Source organism: Poecilia formosa, unplaced genomic scaffold (genome assembly GCF_000485575.1).
Source record: "Poecilia formosa unplaced genomic scaffold, Poecilia_formosa-5.1.2 Scaffold476, whole genome shotgun sequence".
Taxonomy (NCBI): domain Eukaryota; kingdom Metazoa; phylum Chordata; class Actinopteri; order Cyprinodontiformes; family Poeciliidae; genus Poecilia; species Poecilia formosa.
The window spans coordinates 115,763-138,368 of NW_006800415.1; the positions used below are offsets into that span (position 1 = coordinate 115,763).

General features: G+C 42.4%; 1 protein-coding gene across 1 annotated transcript in view; it reads right to left on the bottom strand.

Moving 5' to 3' along the window:
• Positions 1 to 572: 572 nt before the first annotated feature.
• Positions 573 to 22,606, bottom strand: part of LOC103156363 (SLIT and NTRK-like protein 3) — a 28,358-nt gene continuing 6,324 nt past the window's right edge. The window contains exons 5-6 of the mRNA XM_007578371.2: positions 22,148 to 22,367; positions 573 to 11,405 (exon numbers count right to left, since the gene is read on the bottom strand). Of these exons, the coding sequence (XP_007578433.1) occupies positions 10,245 to 11,405; positions 22,148 to 22,367 (1,381 nt within the window). The 3' untranslated portion in view covers positions 573 to 10,244. The remainder of the gene's footprint in view (positions 11,406 to 22,147; positions 22,368 to 22,606) is intronic.

Here is a 22,606-nt window from a genome sequence, read left to right on the forward strand (position 1 = left end):
GGCCAAAGATAGCGTTACAGGCGGCCAGAACTGGCATCCATCTTCTCAGCGGAGAATAAGTGTATTTCCCAAAAGGTCCTTTGTTTTTCAGCGGGCCAAAGAGAAGATCACGGCTGCTTCTTGTAATGGTAGTGATTTCCCCCAACCGAGTGCAGAGAGGTCTGGGCAGCTGGTGTCGAAACAGAGAGCTCTGTCTGCCAGAGACGAGGAAGCTAATTTATATAAGAATGGGATGGAGATTAAGACCTCTGAGGGTATTATGGATTTGGGGAATTAAGCATAATGGATTTCATGTCGGGCTTTCTTTTACGAGTCTCCCGTTGGAGAGAGGTACCAAGTCTTGTTGAGCGAGAGAGCAGATCTGATTCATTTTACGACTGCAGCACTGGCATCGAGTGCAACGCAATGTACACCCACACATAAACACGCATTCATTCGCTACGGCCACATTCATTCAACCAACAGCAGCCCATAATGAAATATGGCTCATAAAGTGCTTGAATTAAAATGCCTTTTGTCATCCCCGAGCGCATATTTATGAGATAAGTTTTTTTTTTTTTTTTTTTTTTTTCGCACTTCAGCTTTTAAAATTCCCAAAACCACAAACAAACCCGCTGCAGGATGTGGCAAATGTGTTATGTGAGACACAAAAGCAGTGGCATCAAGCAGTCTAAATATTGGCACCAACGTTAATATTTCCCCAGCCGACTTTTAAAATACTGCGAACGGACGGATTAAACACAGCTCAATCATCAGAGAAAAGGAAAAAAAAACAAAAACGCTGATTTCATAATATTAATAGCCTCAATAGTCAATAAGGAAATAAATTAACTGCAGGTTAACTGAAATGCAGGACTAGCATATTAACAAGTAAACTTTGAATGCTTCAATTAATTATTGCTTTCGGTTATATTAAAATTACAGCGACACATATTGATGCATATTAATGAATGTTCTGAGGTTCCACCTCGCTTCATCTCACACACCAAAATCCTGAATAAAGAAAAACATCCCATATATTTATGGTCTAATTAAACTCTTAAGTTTGTTTTTATTTTATTTTTTAGTTTTTAGTTTTTGCTTGAATTTTCTTTGAGGTTTAAAACCACTTTGATTTCTCTTTTTTTTCCTTTTTTTTTTTTTTTGGCCTCTGGGGGTTTCAGGCTAACATCCACATCTATTACACTGACATGCAGAGTAACTGCCTGCAGGGCTCGTTTGGGTTTGACAATTTGTGCTTCGTGGCCGACACATTTCTCAATACACCTGCAATGATATGATACGAGAAAAAATGGGAATACAAATGTCTGAAAACCACAAAGACCACACGCCGATTGTTCGACTTCGGATGAAGTACGATGGAACCTTTAGCCACTAAACTTTCTGGTTTAGAGCTTCCTCTCAAAGCTGGAGTAGGATCTACTTCTCACTTCCAAAGCCATCGCATCGTTTTTACAGGAATATGCACACAGCTGTTGAAATTGAAAAATATATTAGAGTGGTAAATTCGTAACTCAGTAACTTTAAAACACAGTTTGGGGTTCATAATTTACTCTTTAGCAACAGTTTAGATGTTTTTGGTGGTTTTGTGCATGAGAATAGCTTTTGAATTAGCCAAACAACCAATACACATAAACCATTCAAACCTTGAATACACAAATCAAATATGAGATGCTGAGCTTGATCTCCTAGTTCCAGAGAAATGAACTAATGTTATCTGGAAACATTTCCTGCTCCCAACTCTGTGTGAACAGTTTGTGGACGACCACTTCCCGTTCCAACATGATAAAACAAACAACGCATAGAGAAAGGTCCACAGAGATACGGACAAAGAAGAAGAAATTCCCTACAGGATTTCATGAACCAACATAAATTTGTCTTCCATTTTAAATAGCTCAGATTTTATAGACATAAACATTTAAAAGACTATACATCCGTCACTAGCGCAACTGGTTATCTTCCAATCATCCCGTATCCATTTCCGACATGAATTTATTGACTGTTAGGTCTTTAAAAATGCATTTATGAATCCGATGTCTTCTTAACTACCGCTGGATGAGGGCGTCGCACCTCTTCCCAGAGTCTACTGCGACAATACGATGAATAGGTTGACCAAACCGCAGTGTTATTGCTGCTCTACTCCCATGAATGCCTTTGAGTCATCTGAGTTCCCACTGCGCGGATTTCAGTTTATGTATTCAAGGATGAGAGGATTAAAGTGTTTGCCAATGAATGGATGAGTTGAGGGCATTACAGTGCGCTTTGAATATGCAAGCTCTGCTTAACTATATTTGCTGTCACCTACTTTGCTGTCAAACTAGGAAAATAAATGCAAAGTACCAACTCAAGAGAAAGTAACTTTGGACCCAGAGGGATAAAACAGAGACTTTGTGGCCTTGCTTTGATGAAAACGTTGTTCCTCATTTGTTAAATCTCGCCATGCTGTAAAAATAAAAGTGGAATTTTTTTTTATTCTGCCTCTGCTCTTATTAGCTCTGCATCATGAGGATTCCTCCGACGCAAGTATTTTATTTTTAATTGATAAAGAAATACGAATGTAAAAACTCTGCACTGTGGTTGCGAGAATTGAAATGCTCGATGCCACAACTGCATTGGGGAAAGAAAGATTTACAGGCCCTGTTCCTGAATCTTGCCCAGCACTGGGGGTTAATAAATCTCTGTTACGGCCCTGCGCCCAGACACATGAAGGTAGCCGTGCTCCCCAGTTTAAAGCGGCACTTGGAGGGAGAGGGAGATATTCTGAGTTATCTTTGTAAACGGGCGCCTTCCCCTGGCTCGCGCTCCGCTCTCAGCTTCCCTGCCAGATAAACATGTTGTTCCAAACACTGGTTCTACACACGGCGTCGGGCGGAGATTAAGACCGACTTAAGTTTATCATAAATGAATTGCAAAGTCGACAGTTGTGTGGCCCACTGCCTCTCAGTTCTAAAGCCACCAGCTGTGGTATTTCGGAGGTGACGGGAGCCGCGCTAAAGGAGCCACGAGGCATTCCAGTGCTGAGGTGGGCTGTAATCCTCTGCTCCTGGCTCGCTCCCGACTGAGAAGAAAGCAGCGGGGAGACACATTTTCAAATCAGAATTTATGGTGCCCTCGGTGCCGCCTCGAAGCTGTTTCAGGGAGATGGTGATGCTCGGGGTACGTAGGGAGGTTTTCCACACATCTCAATCTGGCATGAGAAGGCATGCAGTCTGAAGACGGTGTGAGCAGCTCTAGTGTCAAACTGGCCTTCTTTAATTATTAATCCGCGTGTTTATGTAGACGGCGCAAACCCACCAAGATGGAGGCATCAGGAAGAGACTCCAAAGTTTAGGTGGGAGAATGTGTTTATAGGACCACTAATGGTTGTGCACTCACTCCTCGAAAATCTGGCGCGGCAAGAAGAAAGCCATTAGACGCTCGGCTTCCCTGAAACCATGCAGCGGTCGAGAACGTGGGCTGCTGAGAGATGAGGCTTCAAATCGAACATTTCCGCCTACGAGCAAAACGCTTCGTCTGGAGGCAAACCGAGAAGACAATCCATACAGTGAAACACGGAGGTGGCTGCATCGTGTTCTGGGATCTGCTTTTTTTTTTTTTTTTTTTTTTTTTTCAGAGACAAGGAAGCTGGTCATAGTTGGTTGGTAAATGAATAGATCTGAAGTCTGGAAGACAAACTGTTATAGACTTTAAGAAAAGAAATAAATCTGAGACCGAGGACGAGGTTTGTGTTCCAGCGCTTAAGAACAGTGGTGTAGATCAAAAGCATGTTGACCCAGTCAAAGTCAAGATCCAAATTCAATTGGGAGTGTTTGGGTAGATTAAAATTAGCCAGTCACAGACCACCTGTGTGAGGATTTGTTTTTTTTTTCTGTTTATTTGGTTGTCTCCAGCTGTCCCTCGTTTCCCTGATTACCTTCCCTGTGTATTTAATCTGTGTTTCCTCCTTGTCCAAGTTGTCAGTGTTTTCACCAGTGCTACCTGGATTTCTGTTTTTCTGTCAGACTTTTGATTAAATCATCTTTTTTTTTCACTCCACAACCTGGGTCCTCCGCATTCATCCTCACCACCGACTACCGCACTTCATGTCAGCCTGATCCAACAAGGCCAAGATTGAGGCTATTTTGCAGAAGAATGGGGAAAAGAAAATCAGTCTCCACATGTGTAAAGTTGGCAAAGACATTCCCTGAAAGACTTGGCGGTCATAATTGCAACAAAATCGGTTTTTCCAATATATTGGCTCCGGAGGGCTGAATACAAAATGTACTCTAAATGTCATAACAGACACAAGAAGCAGAAAGACGTACGATTGTTGGTCAAAAGATTTGACCTTTCCAGCTTACAGGAAAACATAATGTGTTGCAAAGTATTAAATACATTGCCGTCCTCTAGATTGTTTTAGTTCAAAGATCGTTTAGGGTTCATGAAGCATGTTTATGTTTTAGTGGTGTCACCATTTCCTGGTTTGGGGAAGGAATCCTGAAATGTTTGGAGCAGAAAACTCACGACGGTTTGGATTTAAAAAACCACCTGCAGAGAGGGTGTTTTCATGTTTTTTTCTGTCTGTCACAAAAACACATAAAAACCTTAAGACATATAGACATGTGCAAGAACACATCAACAGAACCTTCTTCATCACGGCGCATGTAAAAAGCTCATGCGACGTTTTCCCAGCGTCAACCAGGCTCGTCCCTGCCATCTTAGTGTCTTCACCCAGCTTACTGCGGCAGTAGACTGACAAGGTAACAGACACATATCAGCTTACTATAATAACACCTAACCAACACGCCAAGTCATCTGCCATTTTGACTCCATAAATAACTATTGTCGTGCTGCTCTCGCAAAGGCTCCCAAATCTCCATCTTTTGACTGGAACCGTTTGGCGGTTCCAGTCAAAGCTCGAGCTCCCACGTCAAGCTCGAGCTCCCACTCTTGGCACAGATCACGCGGGGTGACGTCGCGTGTCTTGAGAGCGGAGACGACACACACACACACACACACGCTGACTCCATTCACACACTCCCCATTGAACGAATAAAGTCCTCCAGCAGCCTTAAGCCTGGAATCACCCGCTTGCTGATCTCTCGCACCTTCTTTTCATCTCCTCCCATCCGCTCCTAAATCTCCCCTCTGTCCTCTTTAGGTCCTCTCTCCCTCCCCGCACCTTCTCATCTTGCTCGACTGGAGTCTCTCTTTTAATGCACTTCAAGTCTCTTTGCTCTCAAGCTAAATATTTCCCATGCTGATGTAGTCCATTGAGAGCCAGTGATTGTCTCTCTCTCTCTCTCTCTCTCTCTCTCTCTGTGTGTGTGTGTGTGTGTGTGCGTGTGTGTGTGTGTATGTGTGAAAGCAGGAAAAAAAAGAGGAGCAGGGCAGATCACTGCAATGCAGAGCAACATTACACAGCAGCGTTGCTCAGCGAGCCTGTTGTGTGTACAGTTTGTGTACATATTTAGCCGGACTTTGTTTGCTCTCGAACTTTTGTGTTTGCACGTGGGGGGAAGCGTGCGTGCGTGCGTGCGTCCGTCCGTTTACGCCGTTAACGCGTCGCCCTGTGTGTATTTGTGAAGGATGACCGGGCTCAGCCGCAACTATTTGTCATGGCCGAACACCAAAGCCTCTGCAAGCTATGCACCATGACTTTTAAACAGATCTCTTTTCACTCACATCAAACCATGCCCGACTGTGCATTTCTTTTTTTCTTTTTTTTTTTTTCTTTTTTTTAAATATGCCGGCATGTTAATGCCTGAGAGACGAGAATATGGGTTTTTATGCCTTCACATAAACGCTCAGGAGGGATCCGCCCGGCTAGATCCATCATGCGAAACGCCATTGTTCTAATCAGGCTAATTGTCCCGATCCTCGACACGTTCCTGCCGTCTCCACTTAACTGACGCCGCAGCCTCTCTTATTTTATTTATTTCTTTCCAGAGGAATAAACGACACGACGGTGGAGAAAGAGCGAGAGGCAATCTGAGCCGCAGAGGCCCACCGGCGTTTGAAGCCTAAAGACTCTTTCATCCTTGACTCTGGGAAATGAATGATTTCTTTTTTTCTCCTTCTTCTTCTTCTCCACACAGCGATGGGACAGTTCTGACAGGACACAAACACATGAACCATGGCAAAGCAGTTAGCCTGGCAAAACACGCATGCATTATACAATACGAAATAAGAATGATTAAAGAAAAATGGGGATAGTGAAGAAAACATCCACCTCGCTGGAGTCGGTCCAGGGAGAGAAAGTACTGTAAAAATTAGATGCCACGGGCGAGGAAGTGAGACGGGAAGCTTTAAACGTGAGGGTAGAGGGGGAAGAAATAGTGTGAAAAGGATGGAAAACGATGCTTTAATTAGTCGTTTGTTGCTTTAACTGGCATTTAGTTTTAACTGCGCTTCTTTTGTCTGAGGATACAATGGGGCTGATGTGGTATGAGTGAACTGCACAGTTTAGAGGATTAAGGCTGGACTGAGGCTCACAAACGGGAGACTGCACAAACTTCACACACTCTCCTTAAACACACACCTACAAAGAAACACCAACCCGCCCCTTTAATGCACACATACACACACACAGAGTCCCCAGTGTGTGTTACACACACACCCACTTGGGGATTATCTGTGCAACAGAGTTCTGAACACTGAGAGTGAGGAGGAGGTGTCTGAAGAGCCCAAAGAAACACACACACACACACTCTCTCTCTCTCACACACACACACACACACACACACATATTTTCAGTGGGTGCTGCTACCTGTGTGCTGGGCAGCATATAGAGCAGCATCTCTCTGTGTCCGCCCTGTGAGGCTAAGATGACAGCCGGAGCGTTGAGAGAGAGAGAGAGAGAGAGAGAGAGAAGGGGAAATAGAGGAGAGGGGAAAGAACAAAAGCAAAAGGTGAGGCGGAGAGCGGCAGAATAAAGAGGCGAGGAAATGGGGAGAGCGAGGGAGGGGAGCGAATCAGACGGAGAGATGAAAGAAGAGGGGAGACCATTGCGCGAGACGCGCAGGCTGGGGAAGGGGATGGTGCAACGTGCAACCTTGGCCCCGGGGCCAGCGGCCTTACATGTCCTCATTTCACAAATAGATTGTATTGATTTCATACAGTTAATGTGGAAGATTGCCTCTATTAGCTTCTTTCCCCAGCCTTCAATGTGTGAGGAACGCTGCAGGCCATCAGCTTCGCCCGGCTTTCATCTGATCTCTCCAGCACTCTGCACGGACAAGCTCAGCGCACCTCTGGCCGCTTTGTTCATGCGCTATTAAGAAAAGGAACATTCTGGATTTTTCCAAGTGAATATTTTAAAACGTGTAAAGCAGTGGACCGCTTTCATGTCCTCCTCATTTGGTATCAATCCAAGAAAGTTAGTCCTGGAGGCTAAAGCTTGCGGCTAGTCCTGAAGGGGCCCAGACCCAAAGCAGAGTCACCAGCTGCTTGTTGTTTAATTGCTTGATTTGTGGTTGCGTTTATTTCAAAAACTGTTTTGTGTTTGGCTTTGCAGTTTGAAGGATTTCTACTGATAATGTAAATATGTTCATGATATAATGCATTAGCTGTTTTTTTGTTCTTGTTCCCGGTAATGGCCTAACCACAGAGTATTGTTAAAATTTTGAGGCTGTTTTCATTCAGGAAGAGTGAAAACAGATATTGAAGATGGTACATGTACCAGAAGATGAGTATTTTTTTTATTTTGGTAAAGAAATACAAGCAGACAACAAATCTTTTGTTTCGTTGCTTTTTTAAATTGTGAAAATAAGTTTCACGGAGACCATCCCGCCACTTTGGATGAATAAAAGATGAATTAAGATGCAATTATTTTCATTTTTATATCTAATAACTAAAATGGCAGAACATTTCTGAAAGATGGGTTGCTTGAACACTTTTTTTTTTATTTTATTTCTCTAAGCTGTTATAGGGGTTTAAAGTAAACTGAGGGACAAAAACTCAGCTGTAGCTGTCTTAACATTTATCTAACACATAGGATCTTGGAGATAATTGAAATCTATTGTTGCTTTGAGGTGCAAACCTTTGATTAAGATTAAAGATCAGCTAATAGTCACATTTTGCTAACATATTTCTTCTGTCTTTAAACACCTTCCATCTAAAAAATATAGTAAATACTATTTTGAGTATTTTAACCATCATCAAATGTGGTTATTTACAAAAGAGATGATGATTTTGTTGATAATTATGCAGGAAATGGAGGTTGGAGGCTGTACACCAACATAAATCTTCCTGAGTGAAAACAGATATCGAAGAAGGTACATTAAAAGTGTTTCCAATGACAAATCTAATATTTGTTTTGTATTAGATGTTTAAACTTTAAATTTGAGTTTTACAGTAACTTTGTATTTTCCATTATGTGGGTCCCTTGACCTGAAATGATTTACAAGTTCACCAAGCAGTTTCCAATATGGCTGCCACATACATGAAACATAGCGGAAGTCAAAAGTACAGACTATTTTAGCCTTTCCTATTGGCTGCATTTCCCTAAACCAGTGAAAACAAAGAGTATGTTTGGACACAGGATTTAGAGAAATATGTTACTGACTTGAATTGAAATTAGCAGTTAGCAACAAAACACAGATAAACCTACCAACTCCACCCTAATCCTTGATTTGCAACAAAATGAAGACGCCAAGAAAGTTACCCGCAAAATTATGAACTATCCCTTTAAGGGAATGAAGATGGAGAGCGTGAAAGTGCATGTTATTTGGGTCAGGCTGTGTGTAAGTGTGTGTGAATCTGTCACACAATAGTTGCCAGGGAAAGTCTCTTTTTTTCTTTTTTTTAATGTAGCACCCTTTATTGTACTTCGTGGGTCGGCGGTAAGAAGGCTGAACCAGATGCAGAATCATCCTATACATTAATATAACATGATCCCTTACAGGAGAGCTTCAACACGCAAAAACTAAGAATAAATATATTCACAACTGCCTCTACTATTGTTTGGAGATGAAAGCATAAAAAGTATCTCCATAAAAGATATTAACCAGTAGTTGATAGAAGTGTCTTTTTTTTTTGAACAACAGAAAAAAAATGCCTCTACACCCCCTTTTTTTTTTTTTTTTTTGTCCTTTGTCTTTGTTGTCATTCAATATTTCCTCTGAGAAATACTTCAAAGAAAAAGAATACAATAACCTCTGTGCCTTTGTCGGGTGGAATAAAACATGAAGCAGAGGTCCTTGTGGCCCGGCTAAGTCTGAGAGATAAAGAAATCCAAAATGCATCCATTGGCTCGGTGTTCTTCTGTGGTCCTGCCTTCCTCGCTTTTGTTTCCCATTAAAACGATAGTAACAATAACAAGAACTTCCAAAATCTTTCCAGAATCTCGCTCTGCGACAATCCCGAATTAGTCCCCGTCATAGCCCTGTAAAGAAATCCAGATAAGCAAACTAAGTTTGACCGGATGAGATGAAGAAAAATCAACAGAACTGCATACAAACAACTCCGATATTGACTGGGTAGGTTATTATTTTTGGCTCATCCAGGGAATGCAATTACTCTTCAGGTCCTCGATTAGTCTCAGTTGTCCATCAGCGTCCCGTCCGTTGGTAGTCAAACCTCTTTGTTTAGATAAATAGATCTGTATTTATAGAAAAATAAGCATTGACCATACTGCTGGCTGTTCATTGCTAAGGCACTTGGCTATATACGGTTATTTCTCTTCTTCTTCTTCTTGGGTTGTCTCGGCCGCTCCTCTGTCTCAACGTGCACGCCCAGCTCGCTCCAGGCCTTCAGGCTGTCGAGGTTCATGACTCTTGTTTTTGATGTTAAGAGCTGTGTTTTTTTTTTGTTTTTTTCACCTCCACGCAGGTCCTTTGAGAGTGATATTATGAGCATTAACGCCCACAGCCGTGCTGCAGCCTGCTAATTGTGGCGTTTGGTGGAAAAACGAAGCCTTTTTATCGCATTGTAGGACTGTGGAGGGAAAATGAAAAGCAGCAGTATCTGCAGCTGAAGTTTTGCCCAGAGGCAGAGATCCTGGTTCAGCTAATCCTTGCCAAATACCAACCCATGTGCCAGCAGTGGGGGGGGGAAAATACAAAACCTGACCTCAGGTCCTGGAATAAAACACGGCGCTGTAGGGTAGTCCCACTCCCCCACAGGCTCCTCTGAAAACCAACCTCTGTACAGAAGGAGTCAGTGTTACTGGGTGATTCATCAGCAGAAAGGGAGATGATGAGCAGACAAGAGAAAAAAATGGTAGCAGGAAGGAGGGAGGAGAGGGATTAAAGGGAGGAGGAGTGTTAAAACTGATAGGACCGGTCCAGAACTTCCATGTAGTCTGGTTTGGTCCTCAGTCTGGGTCTCTGCTCTCCATCTCCCTGCTCACTCTGGCCGCCGTGGCCACCTCCGGCTGAGGAGCTGGCAGTGGTGACCACGAGTGTCTGGTCAGGTCTCACTTCCTGTTTGGAGTCCTGGGTGCGGGGGTAGCAGGGCGGGGGCCTCCCGTACCTGTCGGGCAGATCTCTGAACTCAGGGGTGGGGAGTTGGAAGAGACAGTCCACAAGCTCCACCTTAGGAGTGGGACCCTGGCTGTCGATGACCGTGGGGCACAGGATGCCATTCCCGTGGAGGCCAGCAAGCGCACCCATTGCCCCTGTGATGGTGTTGATGGGGGATGAAGACACCTCCAGGGTCCACTCCTTTTCCTTCTCCGGCGTAGGGCAGTATCCTCCCTTGCACTCCTTCGAAGCCGCAAACGCCTGCTGCTGCTGCTGCTGCGCCTGCTGCTGCTGCTGCAGCTGCTGGTTCACATCCACGTCCTGTTGGTCTTTGAACATCGGGTTGCTACACATGTGTGAGGCGGCGGGGTCGGCTCCTTTCGCTGCCGCCTCTCGGGGCAAGATGGTGTCGTAGACGTGGTTGTGTTCGGCCAGAGGCAAGGGGGGCTTTTCAGGCAGGTCGTGGTGAAGGTGGTGGTGGTGGTGGTGGTGCGTCTGCTCCGTGAAGATCCCGCACTCCATTTGTATGCCGGCCAAGTCTACCTCTCCCTGGCGACGGAACGGCAGCTTTTCCCTAACCCTCAGGGCGTAGGCGATTAGTGCCGCCGCTGCGAAGAAAGCGGAGACGAACAACACCAGCAGGCTGAGCACCAACACCGACAGAGGGATCGAATCTATCCACGGAGGGGCGAGGGGTCCCAGCCCAGGCGTAGGGTACACGGATACATTTCCTCCTGCATCTGTGGAGTTTGCCATCTGCTCCTCCAGCTCACGGGCCTCCTGGGGCTCCAGCTCAGGACAGAGCAGCTCCATGGACAGGGAGCGCAGGGCCACGCCTTGAGTCTTTTCGGGCGACTTGCAGACCGCCTCCCCCATAAGAATCATAGTGCTGAGCCCCTCGAGCCAACGCTTCAGCGCAGCCGCTTCACAGTTGCACTCCCATGGGTTCTGCTGCAGGTCCACCTGGAGAAATACATCACACCACAGCACACTGTCATTGCATAATAGTGGGATAATTACTGATCTGCCATGCAACGCGGATTCATGAATCATTCTGTTAACTGTTCACAAAAATAACTAATTTTGCAGTAGCCCTTGCGATGTATATTATTCATTTAAAAACATCTCCAAATAAGCTGAGTGCAGGCATTACTGAGGCGACAAGGAAGAATGATGTTTATTAAATTTGTCTCGTGGTATTAACGTAACATGGAGCCTTGCAAAAGTACCCACACCCCTTGAATCATTCACATGCGTCAAGAGTATTTTGTTGGGGTTTTATGAGGTGAACCAACACAAAGTCGAAGTTGGAAACCCAGTGCAGAAGTTTTCTTCTTCTTCTTTTACGAAATCAAATATTTTGCATTCATCTCCTTTGTCAATGCTTTGTAGAAACATCTTTTAGTTGCTGCTTCAAGTTTTTTAGGGTACACACCAGCATCTGACAGCTAGTCTTGTTTCAGATTGTCAATTGGTTCGACTTTAAATACTTCTAAAGGCTGTCTGTTGCTATGCATGTTTGAATGGCAGAGGGCAGTGTTTAGTTTTGAACCCGCTTGTGAAGGCTCTCAAAACAGATTCCTGCTATGCTCCAGCTGGTTATGGACAACCCAGGGTTTACATAAGTACTTTCTCAAAAAAACAACTCCCAGGCAGGCGAACATGCGGGAGTATCGCAGCGCCGAGTCCTTAACAACAGGCAGGATGTGATGCAACTCTCCCCTGTGCCATAATCCAATAGGTATGCCCACAAATCCATTTTCTGCCTCCCAGTTATTGACTGCAGGTCCTAAAACAAACTCAAATATTCTCTTTGAAACACTTTGAAAAAGCTAAAGCAGATTATGCACAAAGGGAATCACATCATGTTGTATTGTCTGCAGGACTGATCTGTTCCGAGTCTTTAGCAGCGACACTGGCAGTGAAAGCAGATATTCTCTCTGTCGCACTTCCAAGGCGCTCGCGCAAATGTTGTCATGCTAATTTGGTTAGGCCATCTCCTTGGCTTGCAGAGATAGATGGATGATTTTAATTTTTTTTTTTTTTTTTAAAGAAGGAGATGATTCAGCATTTCTGTTGCGGGAGCCGCTCCTTTCCCGGTCGTCTCGCGCTCAACAGCCGGATGCTTTTTTTGTTTTTTTTTCCCTTCCTTTATTGGCGTCAGTCCACTGTGGGCTTTCACAATCATAGCTAGAACTGATGGGTGACTAGAAACAACGCACAGCTGCAGTTCTAAATTAGTTTCAACACTCCTGCTAAATCCAAATTTTCATGCAAAAAATAATATTTTCCAGTGTCTGCATTCTTGCAAGACGCGATTTAGCATGAAGGAGCCAAATGACACAGAAATATGTGGCCAAACTGTCAGCTTAGTTTTTTTTTTTCTTCCCTTTCCTTCATAACTTTCACGGTGATGATCGTACATCTGTCTGAAATTCTCGAAGCATTTTATTGCACGCTTTCATTCAAATCCCTTAAACTCTGTCACTCCGTCTATCATTTGAGCATCTGTCCGACGTAACCAGGAGTGTTTACAGTTTACAAGCCTGGTCACCAAGTGTGCGATTTGCTGTCAAATTGTCAATCAAAGCACTACTTTGGTAAGAAATTACAGACCCTTGCTTACCCCCGACAGGTGTTACTATTATGTCAGCCCATGCTGTGTGCTTTTGTGAAAATGGAGGCCTGTGGTTTAGTACTTGAAAGAAATGCCTTTTAAAAACAGTCTAAAGCATTTCGTTACCAACCAGAGCTACTGCAACGTGCTACACTTACATGCTGCATATGGGTTATGACTTTATCATTCATTTTTAAACTTATGGATCTGACATTGATAGTCATTGTCAGTAAGCTGATATTTGGTTTGTTAATTGATCTGGGCGCTAAGCAACAGGTTTCATTCTTCCAATAACCAAAATCTGGATTCTGAACAAAAGACCCAAGTTCAATAATACATTTTTCCATCCAGAAGTCCAATAGCAATCGTCGCTCTCTGTCCATCACTTCTCTGTGTGTCGTCTCATGCACACAATACCAGGATTCAAAGTCAGGAAAGGGTACACACACGTCAGGAAAGGTACACACACGTCAGGAAAGGGTACACACACGTCTGCGTTTCAGTCGAAGGAACTATTTTTATTCCTGATTTGCTGTTTTTGAATAAAACCCAAGAAAGCCAAGAAGATATAATACGTATTTTTAACAACAGGTACAATGAAGCCCAACATATTCAGCCTGAAATGAAGGATTCCATTTATTTGCTGTTCTGGGCTCCCTCATTAACATAAAGATCAAAGATCAAGCAATTATTGTCCAAGATTTATTAGAGAGCTATAAAAATTCCCACCAGGGGAGAAATTCAAAATGTTCCCAGTAAGTCCCGTGTCTTCTAATTGATCTCTTTGCTCAAACAGTGATTTTCCTTCAGTCGATAGGTTTGCTCTGGGTGGCTCCCAGAAATCAAGTCGATATGAAGCATGTGTTAGAGTTTCTGGCACAAGGATTTTAGCTGAAGTCTCTGGTGATGAGACGCCCCCTGAGCTTTAGCTTGCCAAGCCTTCACTCTTCTGATGAATGTCTTCCATTGTTTTATGAATAATAAGACTCGGAGTGAGCCTGAAGAGAGCGAGTTTGACAAACAATCAGAAGTGTTGGAAGAAATGTCTTTATGGGAAATATTTATTCTGTAGATGATATGTCTAGCAAATTCAATCACTGTGAATATACAATTTCAATCACTTGTAGAACATCTTTAGCAGCCTTAATTTAATAACACTTTCATTTATTGTTCTCTCGCGTTGCTGTTGGTGAGGACATTTTGGCCAGTTCTTCTTTAATGGTGTGTATAAATGCACAACTCATGAAAACTCCCATTAAACTTTGACTGAACCACAGCGTACACTTTTATTTTTTCCTGTTTCTGCTATTCTGTTGTAGATATAAGCTGCAGTCTTTGGGCTCATCTACTTGCTTGAGCCCAGCTTAAGCTGCCACACAGATGTTTGGCTGTAAAACACTCGATAGACACATCAGATCAAACAGTGCTTGCACACATTTATTCAGTTTATTTTCCTTTAATCCCACTTAAAGGTTTCAGATAAGCAGCTTTTAATATCAGACTGCTTGATTACACTCAAAATGCGGTTTTCAAGCGATGACTTGGTTTAGGAAAAAGCCATGCAGACAAACTGACCACATTCTTTGAAGGCCGAGTTTAATTTCACCAGCCACACACAGGCCTCATTAACGTCTGTCTTATAAAATCAAGAAATCCCTTAAAGAGATCCTGTCTGACATAAAGTGGGTTACAAAAGCGCAAAATGTAAAATATCTACAGAAATGTGGGAACAGATGAAAAACACTCATGGCATTTTTATTAAAGCTTCAGAGACCAGGATGAGGGTCAATATCCACAAACACAACAGCGTTTAAGCTTCGCCAGGCTACCAAAATTACTTCAAGAATCCATCAACGACTCATCCAGAAGGTCACAAAAGAGCCTGGAGCAACACTGAGTGAACTGTACTTGTCTCAATTATGTGTCCATTATTCAACAGCAGGAAGAGACAGGAAAAAAAGACACTCCTGGGTGAATTCAAAGCTGTAAGTACTGAAAAAACAACAACAGGCCGACCCACTTACGCTAAAAACCCAACTTAAAGATTAAAGAATTTTAGACTGACAGAACCGAGGGGGATTATTTCATTATTTCTTGGTCTGTTTCTTGATTATCTAGATTATTTGTCCTAATGGGTGGTAGCAGTAATCCTGCTAGCAGAAAAGTCATGTATAAAACATCCATTTATCAATTTGTGTAGCAGGACAAAGATCTGAAGAGCACTAGCTCTTGTAACCCTGAAAAGCTAAGCTAAATGTAGGTACTGGGAATGGCCCAGTCAAAGTCTGGATTTAAATCTGGTTGAGATTCTGTGGCATGCCTTTACACAGTCAGAGAAGGCTTGAAATCCCTCCAGTGGGGCTAAATTAAAACAAGTGGGCGAAAATTCATTCATAATGATGTAAAAGACTCATTACTAGTTATTCACAAACTCTTGATGGCAGTTGTTGCTGCTGAGAGTGAAACAGCCTGATATTATAAGACTAAGAAGGCAATCCACACAGGGCCAAGTTGCTTTGGACGGGATTTCCACCCCCGAATGAATAATATCATCATCTGAAAACTGCGGTTTGTTTCCTCTCAAGTTATTTTTTTCTGCTCTGAAACATTTAACGATGACTACAAAGCAAACGCAGAAGACAGCTGTAATGGCTACAAATACTTTGGCAGCGCCGTGCAAAAGACGTTGTTCCAGATATGTTGCGTTTCATTCATCGGAAACTTTTTTTTTTCTTGTGACTGTCCAGATTTTATGTGGCAAAAATATCTGCAGATGAGACACAAAGTCAAAGAGCCATATCAAATCAATGTGTTCGTTGAAAGTCTGCACTCATGCCGTTCGATTTTATGAGTTTGTGATGTTTTGGCACTTTCTAGGGAATGCTCTTTGCCGTGGCGTTGTTATCAACTTTCATGTTCGCGCTCGCTTCGCCTGTAACATGCACTTTGCGTATTTTCCCGAGCGACTTCACCGACATCCCCCAGAGGAAAGCCGTGAACTCGTTCTGTACAGCGGTTTGCAGCTTCTTGTAGATGGCGCACGGGGCGGATGTAATAGCAAAGAGCGAAAGCATCTGGTCCACCGAGGCCGCTGTTGGTAGAGAAGCAGGCGCCTGTGTCTCTGTGTGATCGCTAAACATCCCTGCAACATGCTGAGTTTGGAAAGAAGCCTCTGATCTTCCATTCTGAGGGAAAACAAATACAGACTGCAGAAGTTCACATCGGCTTGGATGCTTGGGATCGGAACGCGCAGCTAGCTGTTCGGTGGAGTAATGACATGAAGATGTGAACTCGTTCTCGCAGTTCTGGCAAAACAAACGCGATCACCACCATGTGCATATGAAGTCATTTTGATGCTAAAATAATATTATGATAATTAGTCCTACACTAATTATGTCCTGGCGTATCATCCACCCCTACACATAATTAAATACCGACGGTTATTAACAGTAAATTACTCTTATCTCAACGGTTAGAACATTCTGTCTTTATTTAACAAATGAAAAAAAAAAGAAAAATCATCACTGAAGTTGAAAAGGCTTTATTGGCATGTAATGTGAAATCCAAATTACCGAGTCAGACAGCCAGTGAGACTGAGACCCATCTTGTCTCTGTAAATAGCAAAGTGGTGTGGTCAAACTTCCCAGCTCATAAAAACCCATAATGACAGAAGCTTTTTTGCTGAGCAAGTCTATTTCAGTTTAAAACACCTACAGTGGTTTTGTTTTATGCTGTGCTGCGCACTTTAAAAATAAAGAAAACTGGTTCATGTTACAGAAGGATCTAACTTGTTTTCATCCGCTTTTATTGTGCTGGTGAAATTGGATACACAGGATGTGCAGCCAAATAAAAGATGGTAGCAATTGCTATGAGGATGGACTGTGTATTGATTGATGTGTCTCACCATCAGCTGCCTTATCATCCAGACATTTTCCGCCCTAATCTTATGCACAGTCATGGGGTGTGGTACATCACCAAATCATGACAATGGGAACACAGAAGACGTATAAGTCCACACATACTATTACCAAAGGACAGTCACCAACTGACTGCACAAGCATGCTTTGGACAATAGTAGGAAAGCTTAGTTCCTGTTCTGACACTAAAAAGACCAGCTGAATCTCCTTTGCTAGCTTCACTGGGCTTCGTAAGTCTGCATCTCACAAACTACAAGGTATTTTATAGAATTTTTATGTGACAAACCAACACAAAGTCTTTTTTTTTTTTGACAAATACAAATTGGAAGATTGCGTGTATATGTATCCAGTCCCATTTACTCTACTACACTAAATCCTGCAGCAGAGGTTCCACTACCAGCAGGACAACAACCTCAAATCCACAGATATAGCTACAGGGAACTGATTTAGATTAAACCATGTTTATGTGTTTGGTTTATGTGTTTAGCTTTCTAAACCACTGATGGCGCTAACCGTCAGCTAATGCTAAACGTACTAATGATTCAAACCATACAAACCAGCAGCTGTAACTTTCACAAGCCTAACAGTCTCATAAAACTCTTTTCATTTTCAAAAACAACTCACATTTCAATTTTTTAATTTGTCACATCATAACAGAGTAAAAACAGTGTTGTTTCCAGCCGCTATCAAGAAACATGCTAACAGCTAGCTTAGCCACATAATTTGATGGATCTGTAACATTTTGACTAGTAAGTTCTAGTAACTGATTCTGGCTGTTTTGGCTTACATTTATAACATTACATAAAAGTACATCCATAGTTTTGCTCATGTGTTTTCACTTAACGTTTTCATGTTGCGTTGTGTTTATCATTTTTTGCATATTCTTCATAATTCCATTTTAGTCGTTCGTGGTTAGTTTTAAGAACTCATTGCCCTCTCTTAAAAAAATCTTCATGATAGCTTTCATTTTACTATCAAGAATTAATTTCACAGTTTGCACAGCCTGCTCATTTTTACGGCATCCATAATGTGCTACTGCTAAGAACTTTGGTAATTGCCGTGCCGGTTACTGCTTACTTTATGCTGTGTTAAGAAGAGGTGTTCGCCCACACTGGGAAAGGGCCTGAAGGGTCATTTTTTCTGTAAAGATCAACTGCTGGCAGGTTTTTTTTTGTGTGTTTTTTTCTTTCTCCGGCCAGCACAAAAGAGAGAATGCACTCATCATGTGGAGACCACATCGTTGTCTCAGCCGTTGTGTCCTTGGGCGAGACACCTCACCCGTCTTGGCTGCTGGTGGTGGTCAGAGGGTCCAGTGGCCCCAGTGCATGGCTGCCTTCCACCAGTCTGCCCCAGGGCAGCTGTGGCTACCATGTAGCAGCTAACCACCATCAGTCTGTGGATGTGTAAAGCACTTCAGGGTCCTCTGGACTAGATAAAGTGCAATAAAACACAGAGTACCATTTATGTTTTATTATTCGCTGTTTAATAGGTAGTAATTGCATAGAAAGCAATGTGCTACACTTATTTTATTTGGTTGTTTTGGGTCACTTATACTCAATTAAGTTCTGAGTCATCCTTAATTAACCTTTCATTAATTTTCAAACTCAGCTTAGGGATGCTATTTATATTCATTCTCAGTAAAATTATATTTAGTTTGTCAGTTCCTCTGGACACTAAGCAAGTCATAGATATGTCATGGGAAGAAAAACAGCTTTGTTCACTTCACCAGAGTTTACCCTGAGAGAAAATTGGTTTTCAAAAATATTTTCCTAGTATCAAGGAACATCTGGGCTCTGAACAAAAGGCCATGTTCACTGGAGAGCCGCTCAATCGTAAATGTTTTCTATCGGGCACCATAATAATAGCCCTGGTTCTCTGTGCGTGATCTCAGGTGCACAATACCAAGATTTGACATCAGTAGAGGGTATAAATGTCTGCCTCTCATTCCAGGGATTGGATTTTTTTTTTTACAGATCTACTGTTACACTCTGTTAGAGTGATGGCTAAAAGGTTATCATCTGTCTGTATGGTCTCTGGGTTTTTTTTTAATACCAGTGACATCCAATCCCAACATTTCCAGGCTTTCTGAAAAGCTCAACACTTGACTTGCTTTAAATTCAGACACAATGGATATTTATTACCCTTAAACCACACACACACACACGCACGCACACACGCGCACAAAAAAAACTCAAGTTTTGACTGAGAGTGAGATTTTTAGCAGGGACATGGGCGCTGATAACACTGGTGCCAGGACATATCTGAATAATTCAGCAGTGATTATAGTGGATACCTTCCCTCTAATCAGTCAGAAAACCTCCCAAAATGCTCCACTGTCTGCCTCCGTCTCAGCTTTCCACACCGGAGCATAATTGGTTATTTCTACACATTGTGTCAGTTGCATTGAGTGTTTTTTTTTTAGACAGAATTGCTCCCCACTAAACGCCAAACCTGGCCGTGGGCAACTTTCTTGATTAATGCTGGCAATGACAAGGAAGTGTCTGCCTGAAACCCAACATGTTCTTAGCACGTACCGACAAAGACATATGTGTTCCTGGGCTGTACATATTTTTGGCCTCCTTTCAGACGCTCCTTCACGTAAGTTGATTTAAATATATATATATATATATATCCCTGTGCTTTAAGGCTCGGTTGCTCTTGTACTGGCATTAATTTTCCAGTTGAGAAATCACACGCATCACAATGATTTTAATTTTCTCTTTAACGTCAGACTAATTTTTTTTAAAATCATTTTCTAACAGTGCGCTAAGGGAAATATTTTCCGTATCAGTTAAGTGGGTGTGACTGCATAATCTTGTTCTTGACGGCAGAGCTGACTCTAAGCTGTGTATGCTGCTGCTTTATCAGAATTGTACGTTTCTTTTTGTTTTTCCCCAGCAGCTGGGAGCTAAATCCCGCTTCCATCAGTGTTAGCCTTTGATTTTACAGTGCAAACGCTGGCTCAGAAACACACAGCGGCGCCCACAAAAGCCCACGCCCCGAGCTTCAAACAGCCCACTAGTAAGCCAACAGGTGATATCGCTGTCATGTTGTTCTCTGCAGCCGACGGGTAGCGCTAATATGGCTTTGTTAGGGAAATAACAACCCCGATAAATGAACAGATTCAGTTACTGTGGCAGAGATTTCCAGCTCCATAATGGCGATGCAGCTGGGTTCCATGAATACGGCCCACTGGGTGCATCCAATTTGCGAAAGCTTAAATTCTCTTGAACATAAGAGCAATGCACAATAGGCATAATGCATTTATTTGTACGTGCACGCTTCCTCCAGCAAACATTTAGAAACTGCCGCTAAACTGCCAGTCTCACCCACACAAACCCGGAATTGGGGGTTTTGGGATTTATTTATTTTTTTCCATCAAGCTAAATAAGAACAGAAATTCACAATGACATTCAGGCTAATCTACACCCACTTTACCTCATTCTGCTCTGGCTGTCTAAGAAAAGCTTACATTAAATTTGCTGAAGTCTTGGTTGAAAGGACTTAATATGTGTCCTTATCTGCGCGCTGCGTGCAGCAACCAGTCACTTAAAGGCTGTGGTTAGATGTGAGGAAAACCAAACATATGCTGTATTTTATACAGTCTATTTACTCTACGTTGCATTAATTAAAACCATGCTTAAACACTTAAAGGCTTCTGCTTTCTCCAGTCTAACTCCTGATTTATTAAGACCACTTATGCAAATGGAGTCTATTGCAATTTTCCAATTGGAATACCTGAGGCACAAACAGAGTCCCACATGCTGCAGCGGCGCTCTCAAAACAACAGATGATGGGAGAAAGCTCCAGCTGTTTCAAAGGCCAGCAGATCAGGGCCTGCCAGAAGTTTAAAAATGCAGCTGGGGCCTGTCAGCACTTGATTCATTAAGATGTAATATCGCCATTTGCAGTTTCTTTGCGGCATGTTAGACTTTTGTATTTTTGTTGTATTTGAGAGAGATTAAACACATTTTTGCGAAGTGAAACAAAGGGTCCATCGCCTCAGTTTTACACCTGACAAACAACAAAAAAGCAGAATATAACTACAGATAGACTCCTGAACTCCAATCTTTAATGTCTTTTGCTGCAATTGTATGTATTAGAACAGGGGTGCCCAAAGTCGGTCCTCGAGGGCCGGCATCCTGCACATTTTAGTTCTCTCCCTGGTAGAAGTAACAACCTTTTCAGCTTGTCAATGTTCCTCTTAGGGCTTCTAACGAGCCATCATTTGATCCAGGTACGTTAAGCCAGGGAGAGAACTAAAACTTGCAGGATGCCGGCCCTTGAGGATCCACTTTGGGCACCCCTGTATTAGAACAACACAAATTAGCATAATTAGATGAAGAATTATGCTAAAATTAGTTTAAAAAAAAAAAAGAAAAAAAGAAAAAGTATTTTTTTTTACCCCACGAGTTCATAGTTTGTGGAACCACCTTTTGCCACAGTTGCATTGATTTGCACCAGATTTGCACATCTACAGACTGAAACTTTGCTCATTCATCTTTGCAAAAACAGCCACAAATAACTGAAATCAGTTCAACTAATTCCAGACTTTCTAATGTTGTCATGATTCGATTTAAATCTGCAAGAAGATGAACTTCTTTGTGTAGTGAAAAATATTAACTCAGAGTGCTGCATCAGTACAAAGATAACATATCTTTTTTTCCTTATCATTTTTTCATATACATTGCCTGTTTTTTTAAAGACGCCCCCATAGGCTGACTGATACTTAGTTGCTTATGGTTTAACAAATTAACTTTTAAGATAAAAGGTAAACTATATAAGATTTTGTTTTCCTTCCAGGCTGCTGAAGAAAAACTCCCTCATATCATGACACTGCCATGACCATGTTTTACTGTAAGGATTGTTGTGGTAGATGCACAGTGCAGGTTTTTTTTTTTTTTACCTGACTTAGCGATTTGAAACCAGGTCAAACAGTTGAAATGTTATTTTACATAACGGCACAATTTTTTGTAAAAAGCAATTGAAACTAAAGCATTTCCTCACCATCATGCCTGCATTTTATCATATTAAATCTCATTAAATTACATTCCATTTTGTGACGTGTGAAAAAGTTCACCCTATACTTTTGCAAGGCTCTGTACCCCATCGCCCCTCCCCGCCTGTAGTAATCAATGGTTATAATAAGTAAAATATGGATTTCCACCAACCTGCACCAGTCCTCTGAGGTGTTCCAGCACACCCTCCACCGGCAGATGCTGGAAGACGTTGTTTCTCAGGTTGAGACGAGACAGCTTGACTCCAGAGAATACACCGACAGGGAGGCTCCGCAAAGCGTTGTAGTTGAGAAACAGCAACTCAAGGGACGGCATGGAGTCAAAGGTGCCGGGATCTACCACACCGATCTTGTTGTTCTCCAAGTAAAGGAACCTAAGGTCAGGAAACAGAAGCAGATATTATCATTTACAGCAAACAAACAAAAAAAAAAGACAAATGGGCCATGCTGCTACAGCATAATAAAACGGTCTATGCGCACAGTAGCCTAGTCCTCCTTTATCCCAATCTCGACAAATATGCAGCTCATTATTCGTGTTTCAAATTCATAGCAGAAATTTGATTTAATCTCCTCTCTGCCTCTTCACAAACCGATCAGTATCAAATTATGTCAA